Raw genomic sequence first — 27,750 nt, 5'->3', positions numbered from 1 at the left:
CTCCTCCTCTTCCTCCTTCCTCCACTTCATGTTTTCCCACCACTCCCTCTCCCATCCTCCTCCTATTCCTCCCCACTCCACTCCCTTCCACATACCCGGCTCCTCCCTCTAGCATCCTTCCTCTCCTTCTTCCCTCTCTCCTCATCTCTCCCCTTCCTACTCCCTCCATCATCTTTCCTCCCCCTCTCTCCTCTTCCTCTCCCTTCCCTCCTCATCTCTCCCCTTCCTACTCCCTCTAGCATCCTTCCTCCCCTCTCCTCTTCCTCTCCCCTCCTTCCCCATCTACCCACCCTACTTCCTCAAGCATCCTTCCTCCCCTATCCTCTTCCTCTCCCCTCCCTCCATACCCTCTCCATCTCTCCCCACCACGCCCTCTTAGCTTCCTTCCCCACCAGTTCTAGCATCCACTCCTCCTCTCCCTCCCCCTCCTCTCCTTCTCTCTTCTCTCCAAGGAAACCTAAACTTTATCCTTTTGACTTTTAAGTGTGTGAGCTTCTTTGTGTCTCGAAACGATGCAAATAAGTAACCGAGGAAAGAATGAAGGCAGGCGAGGCGGGAAGGTAAACAGAATGAAGCTACGAGGAGAATGGAGGTAAAAGAATAATGAAAAGAATGAAGAAAAAGGAAAGAATGAAGGCAATAGAAGGAAAGGGAAAGAATGAAGGTAGGCGGGAAGGTAAGGTAAGCAGAATGAAGCTTCGAGGAGAATGGAGGAAAAAGAATAAAGGTAAAAGAAGAATGAAAAGAATGAAGGTAACGGAAGAAAAAGGAAAGAATGAAGACAATAGAAGGAAAGGGAGAGAATGAAGGTAGGCGGGAAGGTAAGGTAAGCAGAATGAAGCTGCTAGAAGAATGGAGGAAAAAGAAAAAAGGTAAAAGAATGAAGGTAACGGAAGAAAATGGGAAGAATGAAGGTAAGAGGAAAACGAAGGTAACGAAGAAAAGAATTAAAGCGAAAAATGAAGGTAAGCGAGGGGAGGAAGAATGAAAGAAAAAGGAAGAAGGTAGTAAAAGAATGAAAGTAAAAGAATGAAGGTAAGAGAAGAATGAGGGAAACGAAGAAAAGAAGGAAAGCGAAAAATGAAGGTAGGGGAGACGAGGAAGAATGAAAGAAAAAGGAAGAAAGTAGCAAGGCAAAAAAAAAATGAAGGTAGCCGAAGAAAAAGGAAAGAATGAAGGTAGGCGAGGAAAGGAAGGTAAACGGAATGAAGGAAGGATAAGAATGAAGATAAAAGAAGGGTGAAAGTAACGGAGAGAATAAAGGAAGGGGAAGAAAGATGGTGAAAGAGAATGAAAATAAGCAAATAACGAAGGGAAAAAGAATGAGAAGAAAGAAAAAACAGAGAAGATGGCAAAGGAAGATGAAAAGTAAGCACGGAACGAAAGTAACGGAGACTAAAAAAAAAAGGCGGAGAAAGGAGGTAAAAGAAGATGAAAAGTAAGCAAATAACGAAGGAATAAACGAATGCGGAGAAAGAGGAGGAAGAGAAGGTAGAGGAAGATGAAAAGTAAGGACGGAATGAAAGTAACGGAGAGATTATAGGAAGAAAGACGGTGAAAGAAGATGAAAAGTAAGCAAATGTGAAGAAAGAAAACGCACAGAAGGAAAAGGAAGATGAAAATAGAAGGCGAAAAGACGGTGAAAGAAGATGAAAAGTAAGCAAATGTGAAGAAAGAAAAAGCATAGAAGGAAAAGGAAGATGAAAAAAATAAGCATGGAACGAAAAGGAGCGTGAAGAAAGGAGATGAAAGACAGATAACGAACAACGAAGAAAGGCAAGCAAGCAACGAAGATAACGGAGGAATAAAAGAAGACGAAGAAAGAAGATAAAGAAATAAACAAAACGAAAAACAATGAAGCGTAAAGGAAAGTGGGAAAAAAAGGTAATGGACGATAGAAAGGAAGCGATGATGTTAAGCGAAAATTTACAGTGGGATAAAGAAAGCAAAACAAAGGAATGAAGAATGAAGGAACGATGGAACTACAGAAAATATACAGGAAAGGGAAATAACAAATAAAAATGATGATGGGATGCTAAACTTTGATATTAAAATTTACAACAAAAGAACGAGTGTGAATATGTGAGAAAAAAAAATAACGGAAGAGATTAGGATGATATTTGAAGAGATGATAAAAATAAAACGAGAAATATATAAAGGAAAAGAGGAAAATGATTACAGAAAAGGAGAAAAAATGTATATAGCAAAAGAGGAAAATGAATGCAGAAAAGGGAGGAAAATGAATACAGAAAAGGGAGGAAAATTAATACAGAAAAGGGAGGGAAATTAATACAGAAAAGGGAGGGAAATTAATACAGAAAAGGGAGGGAAATTAATACAGAAAAGGGAGGAAAATTAATACAGAAAAGGGAGGGAAATTAATACAGAAAAGGGAGGAAAATGAATACAGAAAAGGGAGGAAAATTAATACAGAAAAGGGAGGGAAATTAATACAGAAAAGGGAGGGAAATTAATACAGAAAAGGGAGGGAAATTAATACAGAAAAGTAAGGAAAATGAATACAGAAAAGGGAGGGAAATTAGTACAGAAAAGGGAGGAGAAGAAAACTTAAAAGAAAAAAATGATGACAGGGAAAGAAAGAAGGAAAGAAAGAAATTCACACACACAAAAAATAAAGGAAAGAAAGAAACGCACAAAAAAGAGAAAATAAATGTATAAAGAGGACAAAATAAATGTGAACAGTAGAAATGAAGAGAAAAATATAGAAAAAAACAAAATCAAAAGAAAAAATGATGACAAGAGAAAGGAAAAGAAAGAAAAGAAAGAAAGAAAGCGAGAAAATAAATGTATAAAGAAAAGAAAAAATATATATGTGAACATGCCAAAAATGGAGAGAAAATATAAAGAAAACAAAATCACATGAAAAATGATGACAAGAAAAAGAAAGAAAGAAAGAAAGAAACGCACAAAAAAAAATAGATGTATAAAGAAGGCAAAATAAATGCGAACACAGTAGAAATGAAGAGAAAATATAGAAGCACCAAAATCAAGAGAAAAATGATGAACACAAAGAAAGAAGGAAAGAGAGAAGAAAAGAAAGAAAGAACGAGCGTAAAGAAATAAAAAAAAAATATATATGTTAGCACGGCAAAAATGGAGAAAAAAAAGAAAAATGGTGACACAATGAAAAGAAAGAAGGAAAGAAAGAAAGAAAGGAAAATACATAAATAAAGAAAATGAGAAAATATATGTTAGCACGTCAAAAATGGAGAAAAAAAGAAAAATGATGACACGAAGAAAAGAAAGAAGGAAAGAAAGAAAGAAAGAAGGAAAGAACGAGCGGAAAGAAAGTTAATGCATGAGAACAAAATTGAATAAAGAAAATTAGAAAATATACGTTAGCACGGCAAAAATGGAAAAAAATAAGAAATTTAATGCATGAGAACAAAATTGAATAAAGAAAATTAGAAAATATACGTTAGCACGGCAAAATGAAAAAAATAAAGACGCAAAGAAAAAAAAAAGAAAAAAGAACGAGCCGGAAAGAAAGTTAATGCATGAGAACAAATTGAAAAAAAGAAATTAGAAAATATATGAAATAAAAAAAATGAAGACGCAAAGAAAAAAGAAAGAAGGAGAGAAAGAAAGAAGGAAAGAACGAGCGGAAAGAAAGTTAATGCATAAGAACAAAATTGAATAAAGAAAATTAGAAAATATATGTTAGCACGGCAAAAATGAAAAAAAAATAAAGACGCAAAGAAAAAAAAGAAAGAAAGAAAGAAAGAAAGAACGAGCGGAAAGAAAGTTAATGCATAAGAACACAAATACGAGCCCGGCAGGAAAGTTTACACGACGCCACAAACATTAGCATACGAGAGAGAGAAAGAGAGAGAGCCGAGACACGCAGAGCAACACAAAGAAAGTTTAGGCATGGAAATGTAAATATTATAACGCAAGTAAAAAAAAAAACTATATATACTTGCTTACATTTATATACACTACACACACACACACACACACACACACACACACACACACACACACACACACACACACACACACACACACACACACAGATAGATAAGTAGATAGATAGGTAGGTAGGAAGACAGATAAATAGATAAATAGAAAGAAAGATAGATATAAATAAATTTGAATATATATAAACAGCTCAATTTATGCCACTAATCGTTGCAAGAAACATGACGAAAACAGCGATTTGAAATAAGTTAAAGTAAGTTGATAGCAATGAAGACGTAAAAATCAATGCAAAAAAAGATAACAAAAAAAATATATATATAATAAATAACAATAACAATACGAAATCTAATAGAAGAAAACGTAAAGTAAAAGAAAACAAAATCAAACACATGAAATAAAAAAGAAATAAAAAATGAAAACAAAACAAAATGAGTTACAAAAAATAAAACAGAAAACAAAATGAATAAGAAAGAAAAATAAACAAATACACCCAAAACAACAAATAAAAAAAAGAACAGATAAGTGAACCAAGAAAAGTTACTTATAATATTACTGTGGCATTGCTGTTGTTTTGCATTATTAACTTAGTACAGAAAAAAAACGTTCGCGCGAGCATGAGGTAGCGAATTACAGTGACTTACAAAACGTTGCGTCAAGCATTACGCGCAAACGGATTAGCACTACACTGTTTACTTGTTTGCTTGCGTATTATTAGTGAGTTTATTATTCATTCATTTACACGCATTTATTCATTTGGCGTTCATCAATGCATTTATATATTAGCAATTTATCATCAATTTTCGAGGCAATGTGACAGAACCAGCGTTGCCAAATTATCGTACTCATCGCATTGTTTTGTCGTAGTTTCTGACCAATGACTATACCAAAAAAGCACATAGAAACATCAATAAATAGGAGTTTAAACTTCAATTTCATTTTCTCATTTGTGTAGGTACGAGAGTTTGAGGCTTAAAAACGACGAATACAATGTGGTGAATACGATAATCTGGCAACCCTGGACAGAACCTACTAGTGTGTGTGTGTGTGTGTGTGTGTGTGCGTGTGTGTGTTCGCCGCTCCTCAGTAATTGCGAAATCTTGCATGTCAAGCCAGATGACATTAGCTGTTTAACTCCAAGTTTGAGCAACTCTCTCTCTCTCTAGATAAACACACACACACACACACACACACACACACACACACACACACACACACACACACACACACACACACAAGCACACAAACAAGAGTATAATCACACAAACACACACACACACAACACCTCCCACACACACACCTCCCCAACACACAGAACCCCTTTCTTGCACACACACACACACACACACACACACACACACACACACACACACACTCCCCCTTCCATCCCCCACCCACACACACAGGTCAGTGGATTAAGAGTCTGCCCTGTCAGGTTCCGGCTTGGGAGGCTGAGGTTTGAGCCCCACGAAGGCCGGGGTTTATCCGCTGACGAGGACCGGTCACTGCCCTCCCCCCTTGAGCAAGAGGGATGGGGTGTGTCGTGTGTGAAGGTCCCGGCAGTACCCAGAGATACACTGTAATGACCTTGCTCAAATAGGAAGGATAGGCTACTTGCTGGCGATGACAAGTCCAGTTCGTGATCAGGCCGAGATGACACACACACACACACACACACACACACACACACACACACACACACACACACACACACACACACATACACGCACGCACACAGCCCCTCCGCCCCCCCAACGCAGCAGTACGGGGTTATTAGACTGGAAACTGAATTTGCTTTGACATGTCACAAGGAATAAAACTTTCCGCGCGTCACCCATCACAGAAAATTTGCTTCGGCTGCACACACACACACACACACACACACACACACAATGGCGTACTATAGTGAAAACTGGCCGCGGCGTTGTCCTCCATAATTCGCTGCGCCGCTGTCCTCCCGCCGCCTACGAATCAATGGTTGTATGATATCATTGGAGGGCGGCGCGTAGTGCACTTTTTATCTTTTATCTTTTTTTACCTTTTTTTCCATGTAAGTCCCGCGTGACAGTTATGAATTTAGTGTGACGCGTGTTTTTTTCTTCTTTTTTTTTGTAATGATTTCATGATTCCGTTTCATTTATTATTTCCGATTTTGTATTTTTTTGTTTGATTTTCTGCTTTGCTGCTGTCGTTTGCATTTTAATTTTTCGAAAGGATTATATGAGACTTATTCCTCGTTGGTGTTGTTGCTGTTGTTGTTGTTGTTGTTGTTGTTGTTGTTGTTGTTGCTGTTGTTGTTGTTGTTGTTGTTGTTGTTGTTGTTGCTGTTGTTGTTAGTATTTTCAGTTGACGATGTATTATTATGCGAAACATTTATTTAATATCTTCTTTTTCGCTCCTTATTCATTAATCACTTTTGCTGTTGTTGCACATACTTTTCTGTTCATTACTTTTTTTTTCCTTTTTTTAAATCTTTTTGTTGTTGCTTGTAGTTTTATTATATTTATTCAGCTCATTCTTCGTTTCCCTTCTTTGTTTTATCTCTTCATTATTATTTTTCAACGTATTCTAACATTTTCATTTTGCGAAGAATTATATGATACATTTTTTCCAATTCCTCTTTCTCCTTTTCCCTTTATTTGTTCTTCTTACATATTAGTATTTTCATTTGGCGAAGAACTACACGGTATACATTTCTTTTAATTGCTATTCTTACATATTAGTATTTTCATTTGGCGAAGAACTACACGGTATACATTTCTTCCAATTCCTCTTTTTCCTTTTCTCTTTAATTGCTATTCTTACATATTAGTATTTTCATTTGGCGAAGAACTACACGGTATACATTTCTTTCAATACCTCTTTCTCGTTTTTCTCTTTTATCTCTTCGTCTTGTTGTTCTATTAATGATTCTGTTTCCATTTGTCCAAAGATTAAACGAGCTGCATTTCTGTTCACTCTTCTTCTTCTATTATGTTAGTTCCAATTTTCTCGTATCGAAGCACTATATATTTCTTTCAGTTCCTCCTCTTCTTCTTTTGATTTGTTCGTTTCTATATTCATTTATCGAAGCATTATACGTTTCTTTCTCTTCTTCCTTTTCTGTAGTGTTTGTTTCTATTTTAATTTGTCTATTTATCTATTTTCATTTATCTTTTTCTTCTTCCTCTTCTGTTGTTTGTTTATATTTTCATTTATCGAACCATTGCACATCTCTCTCAGCCCCTCCTTTTCGTTCCTTCTTTTACCTCTTACGTGATCCGCAGCTATCCGTCGTATTTGTTGATGGTTATTATGTCTAGCAAAGGAAACAGCTCAAGGGCAAACACATAGGAAAACGAAAAAGCCCGCTAAGCACCGATAACAGAGAATAGTGAAGAATGGCCCAAAGAGAGATCAGTTTCATCCGTTGTTTTCATGTTATTTTCCCCGCGCGTGTCTTGTCCTCCTCTTCCTCGTTCTCCATCAGGACAGCGCGACGCATCATGGCAGTCAGTCCGCGGCGACAGATTCTCTTTCATTCAACATTTTCGCCATTATTAGAGCTCGTGGCGGTAATGGACGGATTTCAATTATGCTTCGTCACTGCATGCAGCAACTTGAATATTTGATTCGCCTCCGCCGTTAATATTACAGACGCTTTTCATTTCAATTTTGCTGTTGCTGTTTGTTACCGGAGCTCTTAATTATTTTCCATCAAACAGCACAAATGTATATATTTTCCTATTTTCCTTTGTGTAACATTGGATTCCCAATAATATTGCTGTGATGTCTAGTAGTAAACGGCTTGCAAATGTGTATGTACCGCATCGGACAGTCCATTTAGTAATATCAGGAGTCCCCGAGAGAGGGCAGCAACGGGCCCGCGGGGAACAGCAGCAGCGGCACAAGCAACATCAGAAACAACTTTGATCAGAGGCGCGGCGGGGCACTGCGAGCCACAAAGGAGTCGTGGGGAGGGGCTCCCAGCGGTATGTAGTAGTACGGGGCGGGGCGGGGCGAGGCGAGAGGCGACAATCTGCCAGTATAGACTTTGGGGGCTAGACGTGTTTTTTTTTTTTTTTTTTTTTTTTTACAGAAGCGGAAGAAGCTTACGGGCAAAAAACAACAACAACAAAAAAAAAAAGACACAAATCCCCGCTAAGCACTGCTCCTCCGTAAAGAAGATAATTTGCGTGGCCAACAGGGAGGGCCAATTCCGGTGAAAGAGTGAGGCGTGTTGATACTCCCCGCATTAAAATTCAAGTCGTAGGCAGGAAAAAATACAGACGAAGGAAGGCTGTTCCAGGGTTTACCAGCGAAAGGGATGAAACAATGTTGTTGGTTAACTCTTGTTTAAGGGATCTGGATTCAACAGGATGGGCCAGAGTAGAAAGTCGTGTGCAGCGGGGCCGCAGGAGGGGGGGAGGCATGCAGTTAGCAAGTTCGTCAGAGCAGTCAGCATGAACATATCGATAGAAGAAAGGAAGATAGGCAACACCGTGGCTGAATTTAAGAGGTAGAAGACTGCCGGTAAAAGGAGGGGAGCTGATGAGACGAAGAGCCTTAAAAAAAAAAAAAAAAAAAAAAAAAATATAAGACATAAGACACTCATTTCTCAACTATAAAGGTCAAATGCCCGCAACTCCTACGAAAGCCTTGTCAAATGTGTGTTCTTGGACGGCGAATGTCTTGTAATACGACCCAGATTAACTCTACTCTGTCCAATAGGGCCGCGTGTGTGGAGGCCCCCAAAACATGAGATGCATAACACGAGGGCGAACAAGGTCCCTGTATATAGCACCTGGGAGAAGGAAAAGAATGGCTGAAGACGATACGGGATGAGCCGCAAGAGCGCACGGACGGCAAGACGGAGAGACAGCGATCAGTGAGTGTGGCCCCGAACACTGAGCTCTCTTTTAGGACCCCGGCACATCCAGCACCTCATGGCTGCCTCTGCCGCCCACTGCACACCATTCTTCTTCACTCTTGCTTCTTCATAACCTGCACATATATACACACATGCATTTCTTTTATCATTCACTCGCCATCGTTCAGTCATTTTTCATCGTATACGTTTCTCAAAATCTAACAGCCTCATAGTTATTTTTGCAAGTCATTCATCATTCATCTCAATTTCTATCGGGTGCGTCCCAAAATCTATCGTGTCCTTCCTTGCCCGTAGCCACACTCTTCACCTAGCTTACTGAGGCTAGGTGAAGAGTGTGGCTACGGGAATGATGTTGTGAATGATGGGAATGATGAGTGAATAATGTTGACGTAATACTGCTAACAGCCAGCCAAACAGTAACTCTCTTTTATCTTATTTTTTCCTCCTCTTTTCCTTTTCTTACTCTTACTCTCTACCTCCTCTTCCCTATCCCTCTTTTGTCTCCATTTTTTTCTCCTCTTCCCCTTTTCTTATTGTTCCTGTACCTTCTCTTCATTCTTCCTCTTTTATCTCCATTTTTTCCTCCTCTTCTCCTTTTCTTGTTCTTCCTGTACCTTCTCTTCATTCTTTCTCTTTTATCTCCATTTTTTCCTCATCTTCTCCTTTTCTTGTTCTTCCTGTACCTCCTCTTCCCTATCCCTCTTTTATCTCCATTTTTTCCTCCTATTCCCGTTTTCTTGTTCTTCCTGTACCTCCTCTTCATTATCCCTCTTTTTATCTCCATTTTTTTCCTCCTATTCCCGTTTTCTTGTTCTTCCTGTACCTTCTCTTCATTCTTCTCGTTATCCCTCCGTTTTATCTTCCTGTTCCTATTTTCTTCTTTCATTCTTGTTTTGTTCCTTTGACTTTTTCTTCTTTGTTTCCTTCCCCTTTGTTTCATTCCTCCTCTTTCTCTGTTCCACCTCTCCCCGAACTTTTGTCTTTTTCCTTATTAGCTAACTTTTCCTCCTCCTCCTCCTCCTCCTCCTCCTCCTAACACACAAATAATAACAATAAAAACAACACTATCATTACATCACCACTATCACCAATAAGAACATATATTAACGGTAACATCAACAACAAAAAATACAACACAAAAAATCTAATAACACAAAAAACAAGAACAAAATATAAAACAACACAGTAACAACAAACATACTATCAACAACAACAACAACAACAACAAGACAGCAACAGCAACACAATGGCAAAGCAGCAACAGAGGAACTTCTTGGCACCGAACACTCGGAAACTCTTGCGAAACACTTCCTATAACATCATCTCGCCTCGCCTCTCGCCTCGCTTCGCCTCGCCTCGGCCCGCTCCTGGCTTCACCTGCTTAATTAATCGTCCACCTGCTCCTGCTCACGCCCCGCTAACCATTAACTTTTTTACTCCTCTGCTCACTCCTCTGCTCACTCTCCGTCTTCTTCTTCTTCTACTTCTTCTTCTTCTTTTTCTTCTTCTTCTTCGTCTTCTTCATCGTCTCCTTCTCCGCCTATAACTCTGTATCTTGATTCAATTTTTCCTATTTTTTTTTTATTTGCTTCCTGCGTGTTTGTCTCTTTCTTCTCCTCTTCTTCCTTCTCCTCCTCCTCCTCCTCTTCCTTCTCCTCCTCCATCTCCTATCTCTCTCTTTCTTAATTCAATATTTTTTCATACTTCAGTCTTTTTCTTTTTTCTTTTTCTGCTTTTTTTTTGTCTCTCCTCTTTCTTCTTCTTTTCCTTCTTAATTTTTCTTTTCTTTCTTTTTTTCTTTTTTTTTCTTTTTTTCTTCGTCTTCTTCCTCCTCCTCCTCCTCTCTTAATCCTATTTTTCTTCTAACCTGTTTATATCTTCTCATATTTTTCTTTTTCTTACGTTTATTTTTCCTTTCCTTTCTTCCTTGTTTAAAATCTTCCTTCTTCCCCTCTTATATTTTTTTCCTTACCTCTTTCCCCTCACTCTCTATTCCTTCCTTCTTTTAAAATGTCTCACCTATCTTTTTTCCTTTTTATCTTTCTTTCAATCTCGTTTTTCTTTCTTTGTTTCATCTTTCCTTCCTCCTTTCTTTATCAGCCTCCTTCCTTGTTCCTCCTTCGCAAGTAAGTAGTTTGTGATCTGCGGCAGCACAGCGATTAAAAGCTCTCTCTCTCTCTCTCTCTCTCTCTCTCTCTCTCTCTCTCTCTCTCAAGAAGAAGAAAAAGAAGAAGAGGAAGAAGAAGAAAAAGAAGAAAGAAGAAAAAACAATAAAAAAATATAAAAATAAGAAGAATATAAAAGAAAAAAATGAAAATGAAGATACTAGGAGAAAACGAAAACGAAGAAAAAGTTAAAAAGAAAAAGAAGAAAAAAGTTAAAAAGAAAGAGAAAAGGAGGAAACAAAGAGAAGGAAAAAGAAACAAGAAGCAGAAGAAAAAGCGGAAAATTATGACACAGAAAAGGAAGAAGAAAAATATAATAAAACAATAAAACAGAAACAACCAAAGCAACACAACAACAAAAAAGTAAAGCCAAAAAATAAAGGCCGAGAAAAGAACAGGTGAGGAGAAAGTCTCCCAGGTGTATTAGGCTCTTAATAAGGCGAGCGCAGGTGAGCAGCGGCGAGCAAGAGGCTGCTGTTACCTGTGCCCCGGCGGTGGGTGACTCATTAATAACCACCGGGGAAAAAGAGCGAGGGTGGCGCGGACAGGGGGGGGGGGGGCTATCAGGGTCGGGGTGGGGGCGAGCAGGGGAAGTAAGGGGGGGGGGATGGATGGAGGAGGTGATGTTTAGGACGAGGAGAAGAGAAGAAGAGGAGGTGCTATAAAGTGTTTGGGAGGTACGCAAGAGATGGCGGAAGGGAAAGGAGGGAGGGGAGAAGTATACATGGTGGAGGGGAGGGGGAAGGGAGGGGGTGAAATGGGGGAGGGAATATTTAAGGGAGGACGAAGAGAGAGGAGAAAGGGAGGTGTGCAAAAAAAATGGGAAATGGGAAGATAAGGGTAAAAAAGGAGGGACAGGAAAGATGACGGGAAGGAAGAAGGGAAGAGAAAGGGAGGAAGAGTGAAAAAAATGGGAAGAAAGGAGGGACAGGAAGGATGGTGGAGTACGAAAGGTGGACGAAGAGTGGAGCAGTATACATGGTGGAGGGGAGGGGGAAGGGAGGGGGCGAAGAAGGAGGCAATGTTTGGGAGAGGAAGGACAGAAGAGAAATAAGAGGTGGAAAAAAATGGGAGAAGATGTGAAGATGGGGGAAAAAAGGAGGGACAGGAATGATGAAGGAGAGGGTGAAGTGTGGAAGGAGGGAAAAGAGAAGAGAAAGGGAGGAGGTGTGAAAAAAAATGGGAGAAGATGGGATGATAAGGAAAGGAAAGGAGGGAGAGGAAGGATGATGACGGTCATGTAGAGAGGAGGAAGGGGGGAAGTAGGTGGAGGAGGAAGAGAAGAGGAGAAGAAGGTGAGATAAAAAGTTTCAAGGGAGAGATGGGGAGGATGGGAGAAAAGAAGGGGGAGAAGGGAGAAGGGGTAGGAGGAAAGGAAGGAGTGGGATAAGAAGAAGGGAAAAGTAGAAAGGAAGTAAAAGAGGAAAGGGAGTGAAAATAGTGGAAAAAGGAGAAAATAGGAAGAGAGAAGGGAGAAGGGAGCTGAAGGAGACGGAAGAAAATGAGAAGTATGGAAGAAAAGAATAAAGAAGGCAAAAAGGAGGAAAATAGAAAGAGAAGGAGGAGGAGGAAAAGAAGGTGGAGGAAAAAAAGGTGGAGGGGGAGAGAAGAATGATAAAGAAGGTAAGGAAGAGGAAAAGAAAAGGGGGGAAGCAGAAGAGGAGGAAGAAAAAAAAGGAAGGGAAGAGAGAAAAGATGGAGGAAAATAAGAGGAGGTAGTGGCGATGTAGGAGGAAAAAGAGGATTAAAGAGCAGGAAGAGGAGGAGGAGGAGGAGGAGGAGGAGAAGTTAGGTAATAAAGAGGAAGACAAGAGTTCGGGGAAAGGAGGAACAAACAAAGAGGAGGAAGAAAACAAAGGAACAAAACAAGAAAGGAGGAAGAAAATAAGAAGAGGAAGAAAAAATGAAGATAAAAGAAGGATAATGAGCAGTATGAAGAGGAGGAAGAAGAAGAAGAAGAAGAAGAAGAAGAAGCGGAAGAAGAAGCGAGGAGGAAGAGGTAACCAGGGATAGAAAATGAGAAGCAGCAACAGGAGGAGGAGGAGGAGGAGGAGGAGGAGGAGATAAATAATGAGGAGGCGAGGAAGCATGAGCAACTAGGGAGAGGAAAGAGGAGGAGGAGGAGGAGGAAGAGGAGGAGGAGGAGGAGGAGGAGGAGGAAGAAATAGGGCCATAAAGGACTTGCTCTGCCCACCTCAACATACATACATACATACATACATACATACAAACATACACACATACATAAGAGCTGAACACATACATACATACATACATACATATACACATACATACATGAGCGTAACACGATAATGTGCCTCATATTATATCATGGACAGGCTAATATTGTTTGTTTGTTTGTTTGTTTGTTGTTGTTGCTGTAGTAGTGGTGGTGGTGGTGGTGGTAGTGGTAGTAGTAGTAGTAGTAGTAGTAGTAGTAGTAGTAGTAGTAGTAGTTGTTGTTGTTTTTGCTCTTGTTGTTGTTGTTGTTGTTGTTGTTGTCATTGTTAGTGTAATTAGTTGTGGTTGCTCTTTAAATCATCATCATCGTCATCATCGTTCTCGCACCTGCCTGACCGTAATTAAGGGCGGCGGAAATTTAAGGGAGAACATAAATACAAACCAGGGAGAAAAAAAAGAGAAAGAAATTAATGGGCGTGGCGGTGCATCTCTCTCTCTCTCTCTCTCTCTCTCTCTCTCTCTCTCTCTCTCTCTCTCTCTCTCTCTCTCTCTCTCTCTCTCTTTCTTTCTCTCTCTTTCTTTCTCTCTCTTTCTTTCTCTCTCTTCCTCTCTCTCTTCCTCTTTATCTTCCTCTTTCTCTACCTTTTTCTCTTTTTTATCTTTTTTCTTTATCTTCCTCTTTCTCTTTCTCTCCCTTTTCCTCTCACTCTCTCTCTCGCTCTTCCTCTCGCTCTCCCTCTCCCTCTCCCTCTCTCTCTCTCTCTCTCTCTCTCTGCTCATGGCGATCAACCTTCAATAAATATTCAAGTAAAATTTCCCCGTCGACGTAACACGAAACTTTTTACGCTGAAGTGCTTGTGACAAAGACGGAGGAGAAGAAGGAGGAGGAGGAGGAGGAGGAGGAGGAGGAAATGAAGTAAAGGAAAGAGGACCAAAATGCCAAGAAAGAAAATAATAGGGAAAGAATAAATGAAGAGGGAATAATGGAGAGAAAAAGACGATGAAGAAGGAAGAAGAAGAAGAAGAAGAAGAAGAAGAAGAAGAAGAAGAAGAAGAAGAAGAAGAAGAAGAAGAAGAAGAAGAAAATGATAAAGAAGGAAGAAGAGGGAGAAGACGAAGAAAAAGCAGAAAGAAAAGAAGAAAAAGAAAATGATAAGAAAAAGAAGGAAGAAGAAATGAAGAAGAAGAAGAAAAAAGGCAACATGAAAGGACATAAATAAACAAACTAAATAACAAAAACAAAAAAACAAAAAAACAACAACTACGAGAAACAGGAAAAAGAAAAAGGGAAGACAAAGATTTAAATATACAAAGACAAAAGCAAAAGAAAAAAGGAATAAGAAAGCATAGAAGAAGAAGAGTAAAGAGGAAGAGAAAGACGTAAAGAAGAGTTAATAAAGAAGATGATAAGGAACGGAAGCGGAGAAGAATACAAAGAGGAGAAGCAAGAGGATAAAAGAAGAGATAAGAGGAAAGAGCAGATAAATGAAGAGGAAGAGAGAGAAAGAGATCAAGATTAAAACAGAAAAAGAGGCAGGAAGTTAAAGAGGAAGAGGAGGAGGAGAGGAATTAACATCACAAAGACACTGAACATAAGAAGAAAAGAGAAGAAAAAGAGGAAGAAGAAAGTGAACAGGGCAAATGATGAAGAAAGAAGAATAAGGAGTGGAAAAAGAGGAGAAACGATAAAGGAAGGAGAGGGAGTAAATCACAGAGGAGCAATATAGAGAAGAAAAGAAAGAAGAGAGAAAAATAAGAAGAGGAGGCGGAGGAGGAAGAGGAAGACAAAAATTAAAGAAAAAAGAAAACAGAAATCTGGAAAGCAAAGTAAAAGTTAAAGAGGAAAAGAGTAAGACTGAGAGAAAAAGGAGCAAGTGGAGGGTAGGAAAAGAGAGGAGGAGGAGGAGGAGGAGGAGGAGGAGGAGGAGGAACGACTCACACCTCTTGTCCACTCTCATAACACTTCCATGTGTCTTCCGAGTCCACTTCTCTTCCTGTTCTTGCGAGGTGTAATGAGGAAGAGGGGGGGGGAGGGAGGGAGGGAGGGAGGAAGAAAAGGAAGGGATAACGAGAGATGGAAGGAGGTAAGGAGAAAAGAGGGAAGCGGGAGGGAGGAAGGGGAGAAAGGAAGGGAAAGAGGGAGGGAGAAAAGGAAGGAATAAGGAAAGATGGAAGGAGGGAAGGAGAAAAGAGAGGAGAAAGAAAAAGAGAGGGAAAGGAAGGAAGGAGAGGGACGAAGGAAGGTAGGAAGGAGGGAATGGAAAAGAGAGGGGAAAACGAGAGATGGAAGAAGGGAAGGAGAAAAGAGAAGGAAGAGAGAGAATGAAGCTAAAAAGGAAGGGGAATGAAGGGGGGAGGGAGGGAGGAAGAGACAGAAAGTGGAAGAAGTGGAGGAGGTAAGGAGAGATGGAAGGAGGAAAGGAGAAAAGAGATGAAAAAGGGAGAATGGAGATATGAAGAGAAGGTAGAAAGGGAGGGAGGAAGAGAGACAAAGTGGAGGGAATGGAGGGGTTAAGGAGAGATGGACTGGAGGTATGAGGAGGAAGGAAAGAACAAAGGAGAGGGAGGAAAGGAAGGAGGGAGAAACGGATAGGCTAAGGAGAGATGGAGGGAAGGAAAGGGTAGAAGAAAGGGAATATTAAAGACGGAAGGATAAGAGGGAGAGAGAGGGAGGAAGGCAGGGAGAGAAGAATGGGGGGAAGGAAGAGGGAAAGAGAGGAGGGAGGGAAAGATAAGAGGAAGAAAGAGGAAGAGGAAGGTAAGGAAAGGAGAATGGGAGGGAGGAAGAGGGAAAGAGAGGAGAGAGGGAAGGCTAAGAGGGAGAGTGGGAGGAAGGTAGGGAGAGGAGAATGGGAGGGAAGGAGAGGAGGGAGAGGAGGATAAGAGGAAGAAAGAGGAAGAGGAAGGTCAGGAAAGGAGACGGGGAGGGAGGAAGAGGGGAGGAGAGGAGGGAGGAAGGATAAGAGGGAGAGAGGGAGGAAGGTAGGGAGAGGAGAATGGGAGGGAAGGAGAGGAGGGAGAGGAGGATAAGAGGAAGAAAGAGGAAGAGGAAGGTAAGGAAAGGAGACTGGGAGGGAGGAAGAGGGGAAGAGAGGAGGGAGGAAGGATAAGAGGGAGAGAGGGAGGAAGGTAGGGAGAGGAGAATGGGAGGGAAGGAGAGAAGGGAGAGGAGGATAAGAGGAAGAAAGAGGAAGAGGAAGAAGACACATAAGAAGGTTTCAAGAAGAGGTATTATGCACTACATACCTAACTATATTTCTCTCTCTCTCTCTCTCTCTCTCTCTCTCTCTCTCTCTCTCTCTCTCATTTGTATCACTCCTGCTTCTTCCTTTCCTCCATCTGTATCTTGCCTTCCCTCCTGCTCCTCCTCCTCCTCCTCCTCCTCCTCCTCCTCCTATTCCTTCCCTCCAGAGAACCAACTGAGCACTTTATAGAATTAGATCATGTGTCAGGGAGGAGGAGGAGGAGGAGGAGGAGGAGGAGGAGGTGGAGGAGGAGGAAGAAGAAGAGGAGGAGGAAGAAGAGGAGGAGGATGATACCATGGCAGATACAGTATATATACATTTTGGTAAATTCCACGGGGAAGAAAAGGAATTGATGGAGGAGGAGGAGGAGGAGGAGGAGGAGGAGGAGGAGGAAGATGAGGAGGAAGAGGAGGAGGAGGAAGAGGAGGAGGAAGATTATTAAAAGAGCAAAGAGCAAAAGTATAAACGAATAAAGCGATTGAGAGAGAGAGAGAGAGAGAGAGAGAGAGAGAGAGAGAGAGAGAGAGAGAGAGAGAGAGAGAGAGAGAGAGAGAGAGAGAGAGAGAGAGAGAGAGAGAGAGAGAGAGAGAGAGAGAGAGAGAGAGAGAGAGAGAGAGAGAGAGAGAGAGAGAGAGAGTATGAATCAAAAGACAAAGAGCAATATTAAAACAAGCTTAGGAAGGGACCATAAATCCTCACACCCGAACCTTATTACACACACACACACACACACACACACACACACACACACACACACACACACACACACACACACACCTTAATTGCTTACTCACCTGACGAAGAAGTGGAGGTGGCGGTGGAGGCTTGGAGTGGTGGAGGTGATGGTGGTGGTGGTGGAGCGTGGCGTAGGTGGACGGTGGTGGAGGAGGAGGAGGAAGTCTGTGGTGGTGGTGGTGGGTGGAGATGGGAGGGTATCAGTGTCGGGAGAACCTTCGTACTGGCAACACTGACGCTGAAACAGAACCAGAATATAATGTTAATGTGTTTATGTAGAGGGAGAGAGGGAGGGAGAGAGGGAGGGAGGGAGACAGGGAGGGTGGAAGGGTGGAAGGGAGTGTGGGTGAGCGAAGAGGAAGAGGATGAAGAGAAATTAAAATGGAGTGAAGTGAGGAAAGAAGACTTATGCAGAGGGAGGGAGGGAGGGAGGGGGAGAGATGGAGGGAGGGTGGAAGGGAGGAAGGGAGGGAGGGTGGATGGACGAAAAGGAAGAGGAGGAAGAGAAATGAAAAGGGAGTGTGAAGTGAGGAAAGAAGGTTTAAGTAGAAGGAGAGAGAGAGAGAGAGAGAGAGAGAGAGAGAGAGAGAGAGAGAGAGAGAGAGAGAGAGAGAGAGAGAGAGAGAGAGAGAGAGAGAGAGAGAGAGAGAGAGAGAGAGAGAGAGAGAGAGAGAGAGAGAGAGAGAGAGAGAGAGAGAGAGAGAGAGAGAGAGAGAGAGAGAGAGAGAGAGAGGAGGGAGGGTGGAAGGGAGGAAGGGAGGGTGGATGGACGAAAAGGAAGAGGAGGAAGAGAAATGAAAAGGGAGTGTGAAGTGAGGGAAGGAAATTAGGAAAGAAAAAGTTATAAGAAAAAAAAAATGCTTACAAACGCACACACACACACACATGCACACTCATTTTTCAAGGCACACATACATACATACATACGTACATACGCTCATGAATAAATATACGTAAGGCATGATATGAGGTCATCAGATATACATATTCATTTATACACACACACACACACACACACACACATACATACACCCACACACCCACACTCAAACACACGCTAACAATAGAAAAGAGAAACACACACACTAACAGACACACAGACACACGGACTCAAAGAATATATTCCGAGCCATCAGGTTATGACAAAACGCGTAAAATAACGAATAAGCGAATTCATTAATGCGGGAGCTTAAATCACAACGTTAAATATATATAGTCTGAAAATGGCTCCGATTACAATAACTCTGCAAGTATTCATTTATTGATAACAAGTGCAATTAATATCCAATGATGACACAACCCGACTCACCGGCGAGCGATATTATTATTACCTTACTCTGAGCGAGCGAGAGAGAGAGAGAGAGAGAGAGAGAGAGAGAGAGAGAGAGAGAGAGAGAGAGAGAGAGAGAGAGAGAGAGAGAGAGAGAGAGAGAGAGAGAGAGAGAGAGAGAGAGAGAGAGAGAGAGAGAGAGAGAGAGAGAGAGAGAGAGAGAGAGAGAGAGCGTACTATACCCTTGATTAAAAAAAAGAGAGAGAGAGAGAGAGAGAGAGAGAGAGAGAGAGAGAGAGAGAGAGAGAGAGAGAGAGAGAGAGAGAGAGAGAGAGAGAGAGAGAGAGAGAGAGAGAGAGAGAGGTGGAGGAGGATGCGATGGATGAAGCAGATAATCATGGAAACGTTGGAGAGGAGGTAAGAGTCTGCTGGCTTATACTGAGGCTGCCTGGGTCAGTGATTTGATTTGATTTTGAGGTTCTTCAGCGAGCAGACTGCAGCTCTTACTACACGTACGCATGGGAACGTTCATTTAATTCCTGAGGCAACAAAAGTCAATTTATCGTTTTTGCATTAACTACTGCAGGAAGGTTGATTGACTGATGAATAACTGTTTGAGAAAAAAACTCCTCCCAATGTATGATCTTGCGTGAATTACTTGACGCCATTTCTGGTTCTCTGGTCAGTATGGAAAAGTTTGGAGTTTCGTTTAGTCGGCATCTGTGGTCATATGCCGGAGAGAGACAGAAGGGGAAGGAATTATAGGAGAAGGGAACAGATCCCAGGAGACGGGACACGACCCCCGATTAATACCTGGTACCCATTCACTGCTGGGTGGACAGGGGCGTAGGGTATCGGAAAAGCCGCCTAAATTTTTCCACTCCGCCCGGGAATCGAACCCGGGCTCTCTCGGTTGTGAGCCAAGTGTGCTCACCACTGCACCACGAAGCCCCCGGGTCAGTTTGGAGCTCAAAAACTTAGTGATCAAGGTTAATGAGCTTGTTCATACATTTCAAGACCTGTACTTAATCCCCCATCAGTCTTCTCATTTCCAGAGTAAAGATGCCGAGTCGCTTGAGTCGTTCTTCAAAGGTTGTGCCCTCAGCCATGACATCATTTTCGTAGAGCGTTGCTGAAGTCCCAATAGTAGTAGGGTGTCCTTCTATGTGTGGTGCCCCGCAGCGCGCTACAGCAGGCATCACGAACGCCGAGACGCCACCCGACCCAGCTCCAACACCTCAAGTATATAAATCAGATGAAGGCCGTGCAGAACGCTAGCTTTGTACAGTAAACTAACAGTAAAGGAGAAAAGAGTGAAGAACAGAAAACAGTGAAGCAGGTGTGTGTAGAACATTAAGCGAGAGAGGAAAACAGGGAATGAAAAGGAGCGTCCCAAGGCCCCATACAGCCGGCTCAGGAGACAAATGGCCCCTCCACCTAGCAGCGGAGCACAGCGACGAATGTAGGATCGTGAGGCGAGTGCAGTAACGCTTTATTGATGGAGAAAGAATATTCGCTTCTTTAAACTATTAACATAGTTTATCACTATAGCATGGAGACTATAGTCATTATAAGGAGAGGTCTCTTATGCTGTAGGAACACAGTAGTGACGTTATAGTGACGAATAGTGACGTTACAATGACGAAAAATGTTTGAATCAGTTGCTAATATAAGAGGGTCCCGGGAACACCGAAGGCAGAACAGGACAGGACAGATACTGAGCCAGACAGACACAACCACGTGCCGTGTGATCCTCTACAGTCTACACCGCCCGGGGTGGAGGAGGGCACTGTAAGGGAAAGCGTACCCGGAGTTTAGGGATGCTACATACTCGTTATATACTTGTCCAGTGGGTAGAGGAGTAAGAGTAATGAGAAGTGGATATTCTACAGGAATTAAGTTAGTCTAATATATACCTTAAGACCATTAAGTGACTTGTAGTTACCGTGAAAGCACTGGAGTGAAGAATACCCCATTATGATAGTTCGCGATTGGCGACATTTTGGACGTCGTGCCACGATACAAAGTTGTCGAAAGTATTGTAAGAGATGAAGGTTCTTGGAGCTTCATTGAGCTCAATAACTGTATTGTAGTTTTGAGTTTACTAAAGTGTTTGAGTTAAGTTTTAATAACATCAAAAGCGATTACACTTTTACCACCGAAACTACGAAGTTCATTAATATTCAACTCTTCGGTTACCATTACCGTATTTCAGTTGTCGCTAACAAGCGGACCACAACATAACTGTGGGACCAGAACTGCACCGCGTATTCGAGGTGTGGTCTTACCAGTCACACAGTTACACAAACATAACATTACTTCCGGCGTCTTACTCGCTATGAACCCGAGCACAACGCAAGTCTTTTGCAGGAAATTACACTGCTTTGTGAGTTTCAAGTCACTGCAGATGGTGACCGAAAGATGCTTACTCCTATTCGACTTGCAGAGGCTTACCACCCACGTGTGTGTCTGGTTGCTATTTCTGGACCCAAAATGTATGACGGTACGCTTGTCGGGACTGAAGGACATTCGCCTCTTTTCAGACCGTTGAGTAATCCGATCAAGATATTTTTGCATAATTTCGCAGACTGAGGAGGAAGACGTGAAGGAGTAAGAGTAGGAGGAGGAGGAGGAGGAAGAGGAGGAGGGGAACGAAGAGGGCGAGGAGAAAAAGGACGAAGAGAACGAAGAGGACGAGATTAAAAAAAAAAGACAAAGATTAATAGATAGGAAAACATGAAGACAAACAGACGGAAAAACAAAAAAAGAATAAGACAAAAGGAAGCAAATACATAAATACCATAAAGCCACAGACAGACTAAAGAACCTACGCATGGACAAGATCTGAGACCAACAAAGGCAAACAAAAGCTCCTTGCCCTTCACGTGACCCTCCTTGCACACACACACACACACACACACACACACACACACACACACACACACACACACACACACACACACACATTACCCTCCACACTCATATATACCACTCCCCCACACACACACATATACATACATAAATACATACATACATACATACACACGCAGACGCCAAGTTGAATTAATTAGACAGAGAAACACACAAACAAGACAGCAAGCAAAAAACAGATCACACGGATAACCAGAATGACAGAAACACACACACACACACACACACACACACACACACACACACACACACACACACACACACACACTTTCCCCTCCTCCCTCCCACACACAAGCACAGACACACAGACAGAGGGAAAGGAAAGGCAACAGACAGACAGACAGACAGACAGACAGACAGACGGGCGGGCACCTGTACTTTGCATCCTATCGCCGTTCCAGCAATCATTCATTAATTTGTAAGTGCAAGGCCGCGCAGAGTTCAGGTGTTGCCAATCGGTCGCAGGTGATGCCCGAAGTTTTCCGGAGAGTGAAAATGATTAAATGATATTATACTGAACGCGGCGCGGGGAGGAGGGTGAAGGGCGGGAGGAAGGGAGATAGGAAGGGAAGGAGAATGAAGATAGGATGATACTTAATGTTAATAAGAAAGGAGTTAGGAAGATAGAGAGAGGATGATGAGGAGAGAAGAATGAGAGTTAAGTTAGAAAGAGGAGGAGGAAGACGGGAAGAAGAAGGAGAGATAGGATGATAGGAGAATGAAGATAGGATGATACTTAGTGTTAATAAGGGAGGAGTTAGGAAGATAGAGAGAGGATGATGAGGAGAGAGGAATGAGAGTTAAGTTAGAAAGTTAAAACGATAGAGGAGGAGGAAGACGAGAAGAAGGAGAGATAGGATGAAAGGAGAATGAAGATGGGATGATACTTAATGTTAATAAGGAAGGAGTTAGGAAGATAGAGAGAGAATGATGAGGAGAGAAGAATAAGAGTTAAGTTAGAAAGTTAAACGATAGAGGAGGAGAAAGACGAGAAGAAGAAGGAGAGATAGGATGATAGGAGAATGAAGATAGGATGATACATAGTGTTAATAAGGAAGGAGTTAGGAAGATAGAGAGAGGATGATGAGGAGAGAAGAAGAGAAGAAGAAGGAGAGATAGGATGATAGGAGAATGAAGATAGGATGATACATAGTGTTAATAAGGAAGGAGTTAGGAAGATAGAGAGAGGATGATGAGGAGAGAAGAATGAGAGTTAAGTTAGAAAGTTAAACGATAGAGGAGGAGGAAGTCGAGAAGAAGGAGAGATAGGATGATAGGAGAATGAAGATAGGATGATGCGTAGTGTTAATATGGAAGGAGTTAGGAAGATATAGAGAGGAGGATGAGGAGAGAAGAATGAGAGTTAAGTTAAAAAATTAAAACGATAAAGGAGGTGGAAGAAGAGAAGAAGAAGGAGAGATAGGATGATAGGAGAATGAAGTTACGTAGTGTTAATATGGAAGGAGTTAGAAAGATAGAGAGAGGAGGATGAGGAGAGAAGAATGAGAGTTAAGTTAGAGAGATAAAACGATAGAGAAGGAGGAAGAAGAGAAGGAGAGATAGGATGATAGGTAGGGTTGATAAGGAGGGAGTCTAGAGAATAGAGTAGGAAGAGGAGAAAAGAATGAACTTAATAGGAAATGAGTCAAGAAGAAAGATAAAAGGAGAGGGAGTAGAGAAAGGGAATGGGAGACAAGATGATGCCTAGAGTTACTAAATAATGACTTATGAAGATAGAGAGAGGATGAGGAAGAGGAGAGAGGAATGAGAATTTAATAAGAAAAAAGTTAAAATGATAGGGAGGAGAAAGAAGACAAGGAGAATTGGAGAGATAGGATAATGAGAAAGATTAAAAAGAATGAAGTTAAGAGAATAAAGAGAGTAGGAGGAGAAAAGGATGAGTTTAATAGGAAACGGGTTAAGAAGAAAGATAAGGGAGAGGGAGAAGAGAAAGAGAATGGGAGACAAGATAATGGCTAGGGTTAATAAATGATGACTTAGGAAGATAAAGAGGGGAGGTGGAGGAGGAGAGAGGAATGAGAGTCTTAACAAAAAAAAACAAAAAAAAAAGAGTTAAATTGATAGAAAGGAGGAGGAGAAGACCATGAGAATGAGAGATAGGATGGTGAAAAGGGTTAAAAAGGAGTGAGTTGAGGAGATAGAGAGAGGAAAGGAAGGAGAGACAAAGAATGAGGGATACGGTAATGATATTTAATTGTCTATTCAGGAGCAGTAAGTAGCGGGCTTTTTGTTTCATTATTGTTTTCTCTTTTTTTACGCCCTTGAACTGTCTCCTCTACTGTAAAAAAAAAAAAGAGAAAAAAGCAAACACAATATAGATAAAAAGAGGAGTGAAGGAGAGATAAAGAATGAGAGATAGGATGATAAGATATACTAAGGAGAGAGCATACAAGAAAATAAAATAAGAAAGAGAGAAGGAGAATGAGAGAGATAGGATGATGGGTAGCATTAATAAATAGAAAGTTAGGAAGATAAAGAGAAGAGGAGGAGGAGGAGGAGGAGGAGGAGGAGAGTTTTATTGGAAAGGAATTAGGAAGATAAAGAGGGAGAGGATGATGCGAAGGATTAGCGCGAGAAGAAATAAGATTAAGGAAGGGTGCAAGGAAGAAGATAAGCAGAGGAGAGGAATAAGAGAAGGAAAATGACATACAGGCTGATTGAAAGGCTTAACAACAAGAGATTAAAAGACAGAGAGGAAAGATAAGCGATGGATGTTTAATAAGACGAGGTGAGAAGATGAAAAATGAAGCAGAAGGAAGAGAGAAAGAGGTGAAGAAGTAATGAATGATAGATAGGAAAAGGCGTATATAAGAACGAAACAAAAGAACAAGAGAAACAAGTAAGGAAGGAAAGAGGGATAGAAGAGAAAAAGAAAAAAAGAAAGGAAGAAAGAAAAAAAACGGAAAGAGGAAAGAAGGAAAAAAAAGGAAGGATAAAAGGAAAGAACAGAAGAAAGTAAGAAAGACAGAAAAAGAAAAGGAGGAAGGAAGAAGGGAGGGAGAGAGGAGAGAAGAAAGAAAGGAAGGAAGAAAGAACGAAAAGACGAGATAAGGATGATGTGAATAACAAGAAAACAATTAATGAAAAAAAGAAAGGGAAGGAAGAGAAGAGGAGAAGGAAAGAAAAAAAAGATAGTATGAAGGATGGAGCTCATAATACAGACCTTTAAAAGAAGATGAAGGGAAGAGCAGAGATGAGATGACGGAGATATTTAATAAAGAAAGAGTTAAGAAGATGAAGAGCGAAAGGAAAGGAAAGAAAGTAACGAAAAAAGAAAAGAAGGAAAAGGGAATATATAGAGAGAGGGAAAAATTGATTGAGGCAAAGATTAAATAAGAAAAAGATTGAGAAGAAAAAAGAGCGAGAAGGGAAAAAAGGTGATAGTAGAGAGAATGGAAGGAAAGAGAAGAGAGATCGAAAGAAACTAAATAAGAGGGGGAAAAAAACGTAGATACAGAAATGAAAAGAAAAAAGATAAATACGAAGACTAAATAAGAAAACAAGTGAGAAAATAAAAAAACGGGAAGGGAAGAAAGTTGAGAGTAGAGAGAAGGGAAGGGAAAGAAAGTAAAGATGAAAGTGAAGGAAACATAGAGAGAAAGAAAAATGATTGAAGAGTAATTAAATAAGAAGACAATAGAGAAGAAAAAGAGGAAGAAGGGAAGAAACTCGAGAATATTAAGAGAAAAGAAGGGATGAGAGGAGAGAAAGAAGTACAGAAGTGGGTAGAGGGACCATAGGAAGAGAGAGAGAGAGAGAGAGAGAGAGAGAGAGAGAGAGAGAGAGAGAGAGAGAGAGAGAGAGAGAGAGAGAGAGAGAGAGAGAGAGAGAGAGAGAGAGAGAGAGAGAGAGAGAGAGAGAGAGATTACCAATTGAATGATATGAATGCTGGGAGGACTTAAAACTTAGAAGATAAAGAAGTGGAAGAGAAGAAAGGAAGAATGAAAAGGAAGTAGAGAAAGGATGATAGGTGGAGCTCATAAGAAAGACGCATATAAGAGATTTGGAGATAAAAGAGAAGGGGTAATGCGAAGGTTTACGAAGAAATCCACTAATAAGAAGGGAAGCAAAGAAAGAGGAGAGGAGAGGAGAGGAGAGGAGAGGAGAGGAGACGAGAGAGAGAGAGGGAGGGAGGAAGAGGAACAAGAGAGAGTGATGAAAGAGTTTACCAGGAAAGCCTTGCAAAAGAGTTACAAAAGAACGAGAGAAACAAGGAAGGAAGGAAAGAAAGAAGAGAAAGAATGAAAGAAAAGAGAAAAGAAACAAGGAAAGAAGGCACAATAGAAGGAAGGAAGGAAGGAGAGAAGACAGGCAGGAAGGAATGAAGGAAGGAAAAAAGGAAGGAAGAAAGGAAGGATAGAAGGAAGAAAGGAAGGATAGAAGGAAGAAAGGAAGGATAGAAGGAAGGAAGAAAGGCTAGAGGGAAGGAAGGAAGGAAAAAAGGAAGGAAGAAAGAAAGGAAGAAGAGAAACATAGAAGGAAGGAAGATAGGATAGAGGGAGGGAGGGAAGGAAGGAAAGAAGAAAGAAAGGAAGGAAAAAAGGAAGTTGGGAAGGAAGAAAAAGAGAAAGAATGAGAAATAAAGAAAAAAAAGAAAAATAGAAAAAAAGAAAGAAAGGAAAGAATAAAAAATAAAGGAATGAAGGAAAGGAAGAAGGAAAAAAGGAAGTGAGTCACGGAAGGAAAGAGTAATGGACGGAGGAGGCGGAACAGGGCATAAAAAAGTAAGGCGTAATATAGAGAAGAGGATACGAGAGCAGAATAAAAAGAGGAAAGATAGAAGAGAGAAAAAACGGAACTAAGAAAAAGAGACGGAAAAGGAGACAGGAGCGAAAGAAAGTAAGAAGGAAGAATGAGATCAGTGTGAACATATATATAAATGGAGAATGAGAGAGAGAGAGAGAGAGAGAGAGAGAGAGAGAGAGAGAGAGAGAGAGAGAGAGAGAGAGAGAGAGAGAGAGAGAGAGAGAGAGAGAGAGAGAGAGAGAGAGAGAGAGAGAGAGAGAGAGAGAGAGAGAGAGAGAGAGAGAGAGAGAGAGAGAGAGAGAAGACTCAGTAAAGGAAGAATATGAGAAAAACATGTAAGGTTAGAGGAAAAAAAAAAGGAATTATAGCGTTCCCTTGGGTCATAGTATCCTCCTCCTCCTCCTCCTCCTCTTCTTTCACTTCTTCCACCTTCATTTAGCGTCCTGCCTTCTGAAACTGATAGGAGGAGTAGGAGGAGGAGGAGGAGGAGGAGGAGGAAAGAAAGTTCGCTAACTACCTCACTTTCTCATTATTCTGCTACCCGCCCCATTATGTCTGCTCCTTCGTCTCTTCCCTCCCTCCCTCCCTCCCTCCCTTACTAATGTGCAGCCTTCTTCTGACTCCCTCTTCCTTCCCTCCTCCTTCACTCCTCCCGGCCCCAGTCTTCCCCCCTTCCTCCCCCTCTGAGGCTGTTATTACTTTTGTTAGTCTACTCTTTTCGCTGTTACGTGAAGAACAATTACCTTCATTACTGCTCTCCTCTTTATTGCCGTTATTACCGCCGCTGTTGCTGACTACTACTACTACTACTACTACTACTACTACTATTACTACTACTACTACTATTACTACTATTACTACTACTACTACTAATAATAATAATAATAATGATAATAATAATAATATAAATAATAAAAATAATAGTAATAGTTTATCATAAAAAAGAGTAGTGAGTATTAACAATGATGATGAAAATTAATAAGCACCAATAACTTTTACATTTGCAGAACGCATAACTGATTATGACGTTAACAGCAAACATCATCATCATAATCAACATCACCATCATCATCATCATCATCATCATCATCACCACCTTCACATTTATACTGAAGCTTACCTGTGACTTGAGTTCCGGCGATCCATTACCTGCTGCAGCGGCGGTGGTGGAGGTGGAGGTGATGAAGGTGGTGGGGGAGGTGGTGGTGGTGGTGAAGGTGGTGGGGGAGGAGGTTGGGGTGTGTGGTACTGCGAGAATGAGGAGAGGTATGTCTTGGGTGGTGTTATGTGTGGTAGAGAGGATCTAGGTGGTGGAAGTGGTGGTGGTGATGGTGGTGGTGGTGGTGAGGGGTCGGTGTTTGGAGTCCAGTCATGAGTGTGTGGTGGTGGTGGTGGTGGTGATGATTGAGTTTCTCCACCAGCCGCTTCTCCAACGCCTGCAAAGATAAGGTTAGGAATTAATAGTAGTATTAGTAGTAGTAGTAGTAGTAGTAGTAGTAGTAGTAGTAGTAATAGTAGTAGTAGTAGTAATAGTAGCAGTAGCGGTAGTAGTAGCGGTAGTAGTAGCGGTAGTAGTAGTAGTAGTTGTTGTTGTTGTTGTTGTTGTTGTTGTTGTTGTTGTTGTTGTTGTTGTTGTAGCAAACGTCA

General features: G+C 41.3%; 1 protein-coding gene across 7 annotated transcripts in view; it reads right to left on the bottom strand.

Moving 5' to 3' along the window:
* Nucleotides 1-27,534, bottom strand: part of LOC127009023 (cell adhesion molecule Dscam2-like) — a 147,701-nt gene extending 120,167 nt beyond the window's left edge. For all 7 annotated transcript variants that reach the window (XM_050881615.1, XM_050881621.1, XM_050881616.1 and 4 more), the window contains exons 1-2: nt 27,224-27,534; nt 17,195-17,373 (exon numbers count right to left, since the gene is read on the bottom strand). In XM_050881615.1, the coding sequence (XP_050737572.1) occupies nt 17,195-17,373; nt 27,224-27,249 (205 nt within the window). In that variant the 5' untranslated portion in view covers nt 27,250-27,534. The remainder of the gene's footprint in view (nt 1-17,194; nt 17,374-27,223) is intronic.
* Nucleotides 27,535-27,750: the final 216 nt, after the last annotated feature.

This window comes from Eriocheir sinensis, chromosome 39 (assembly GCF_024679095.1).
Source record: "Eriocheir sinensis breed Jianghai 21 chromosome 39, ASM2467909v1, whole genome shotgun sequence".
NCBI lineage: Eukaryota > Metazoa > Arthropoda > Malacostraca > Decapoda > Varunidae > Eriocheir > Eriocheir sinensis.
This window is presented reverse-complemented; position numbering and strand designations above follow the sequence as displayed.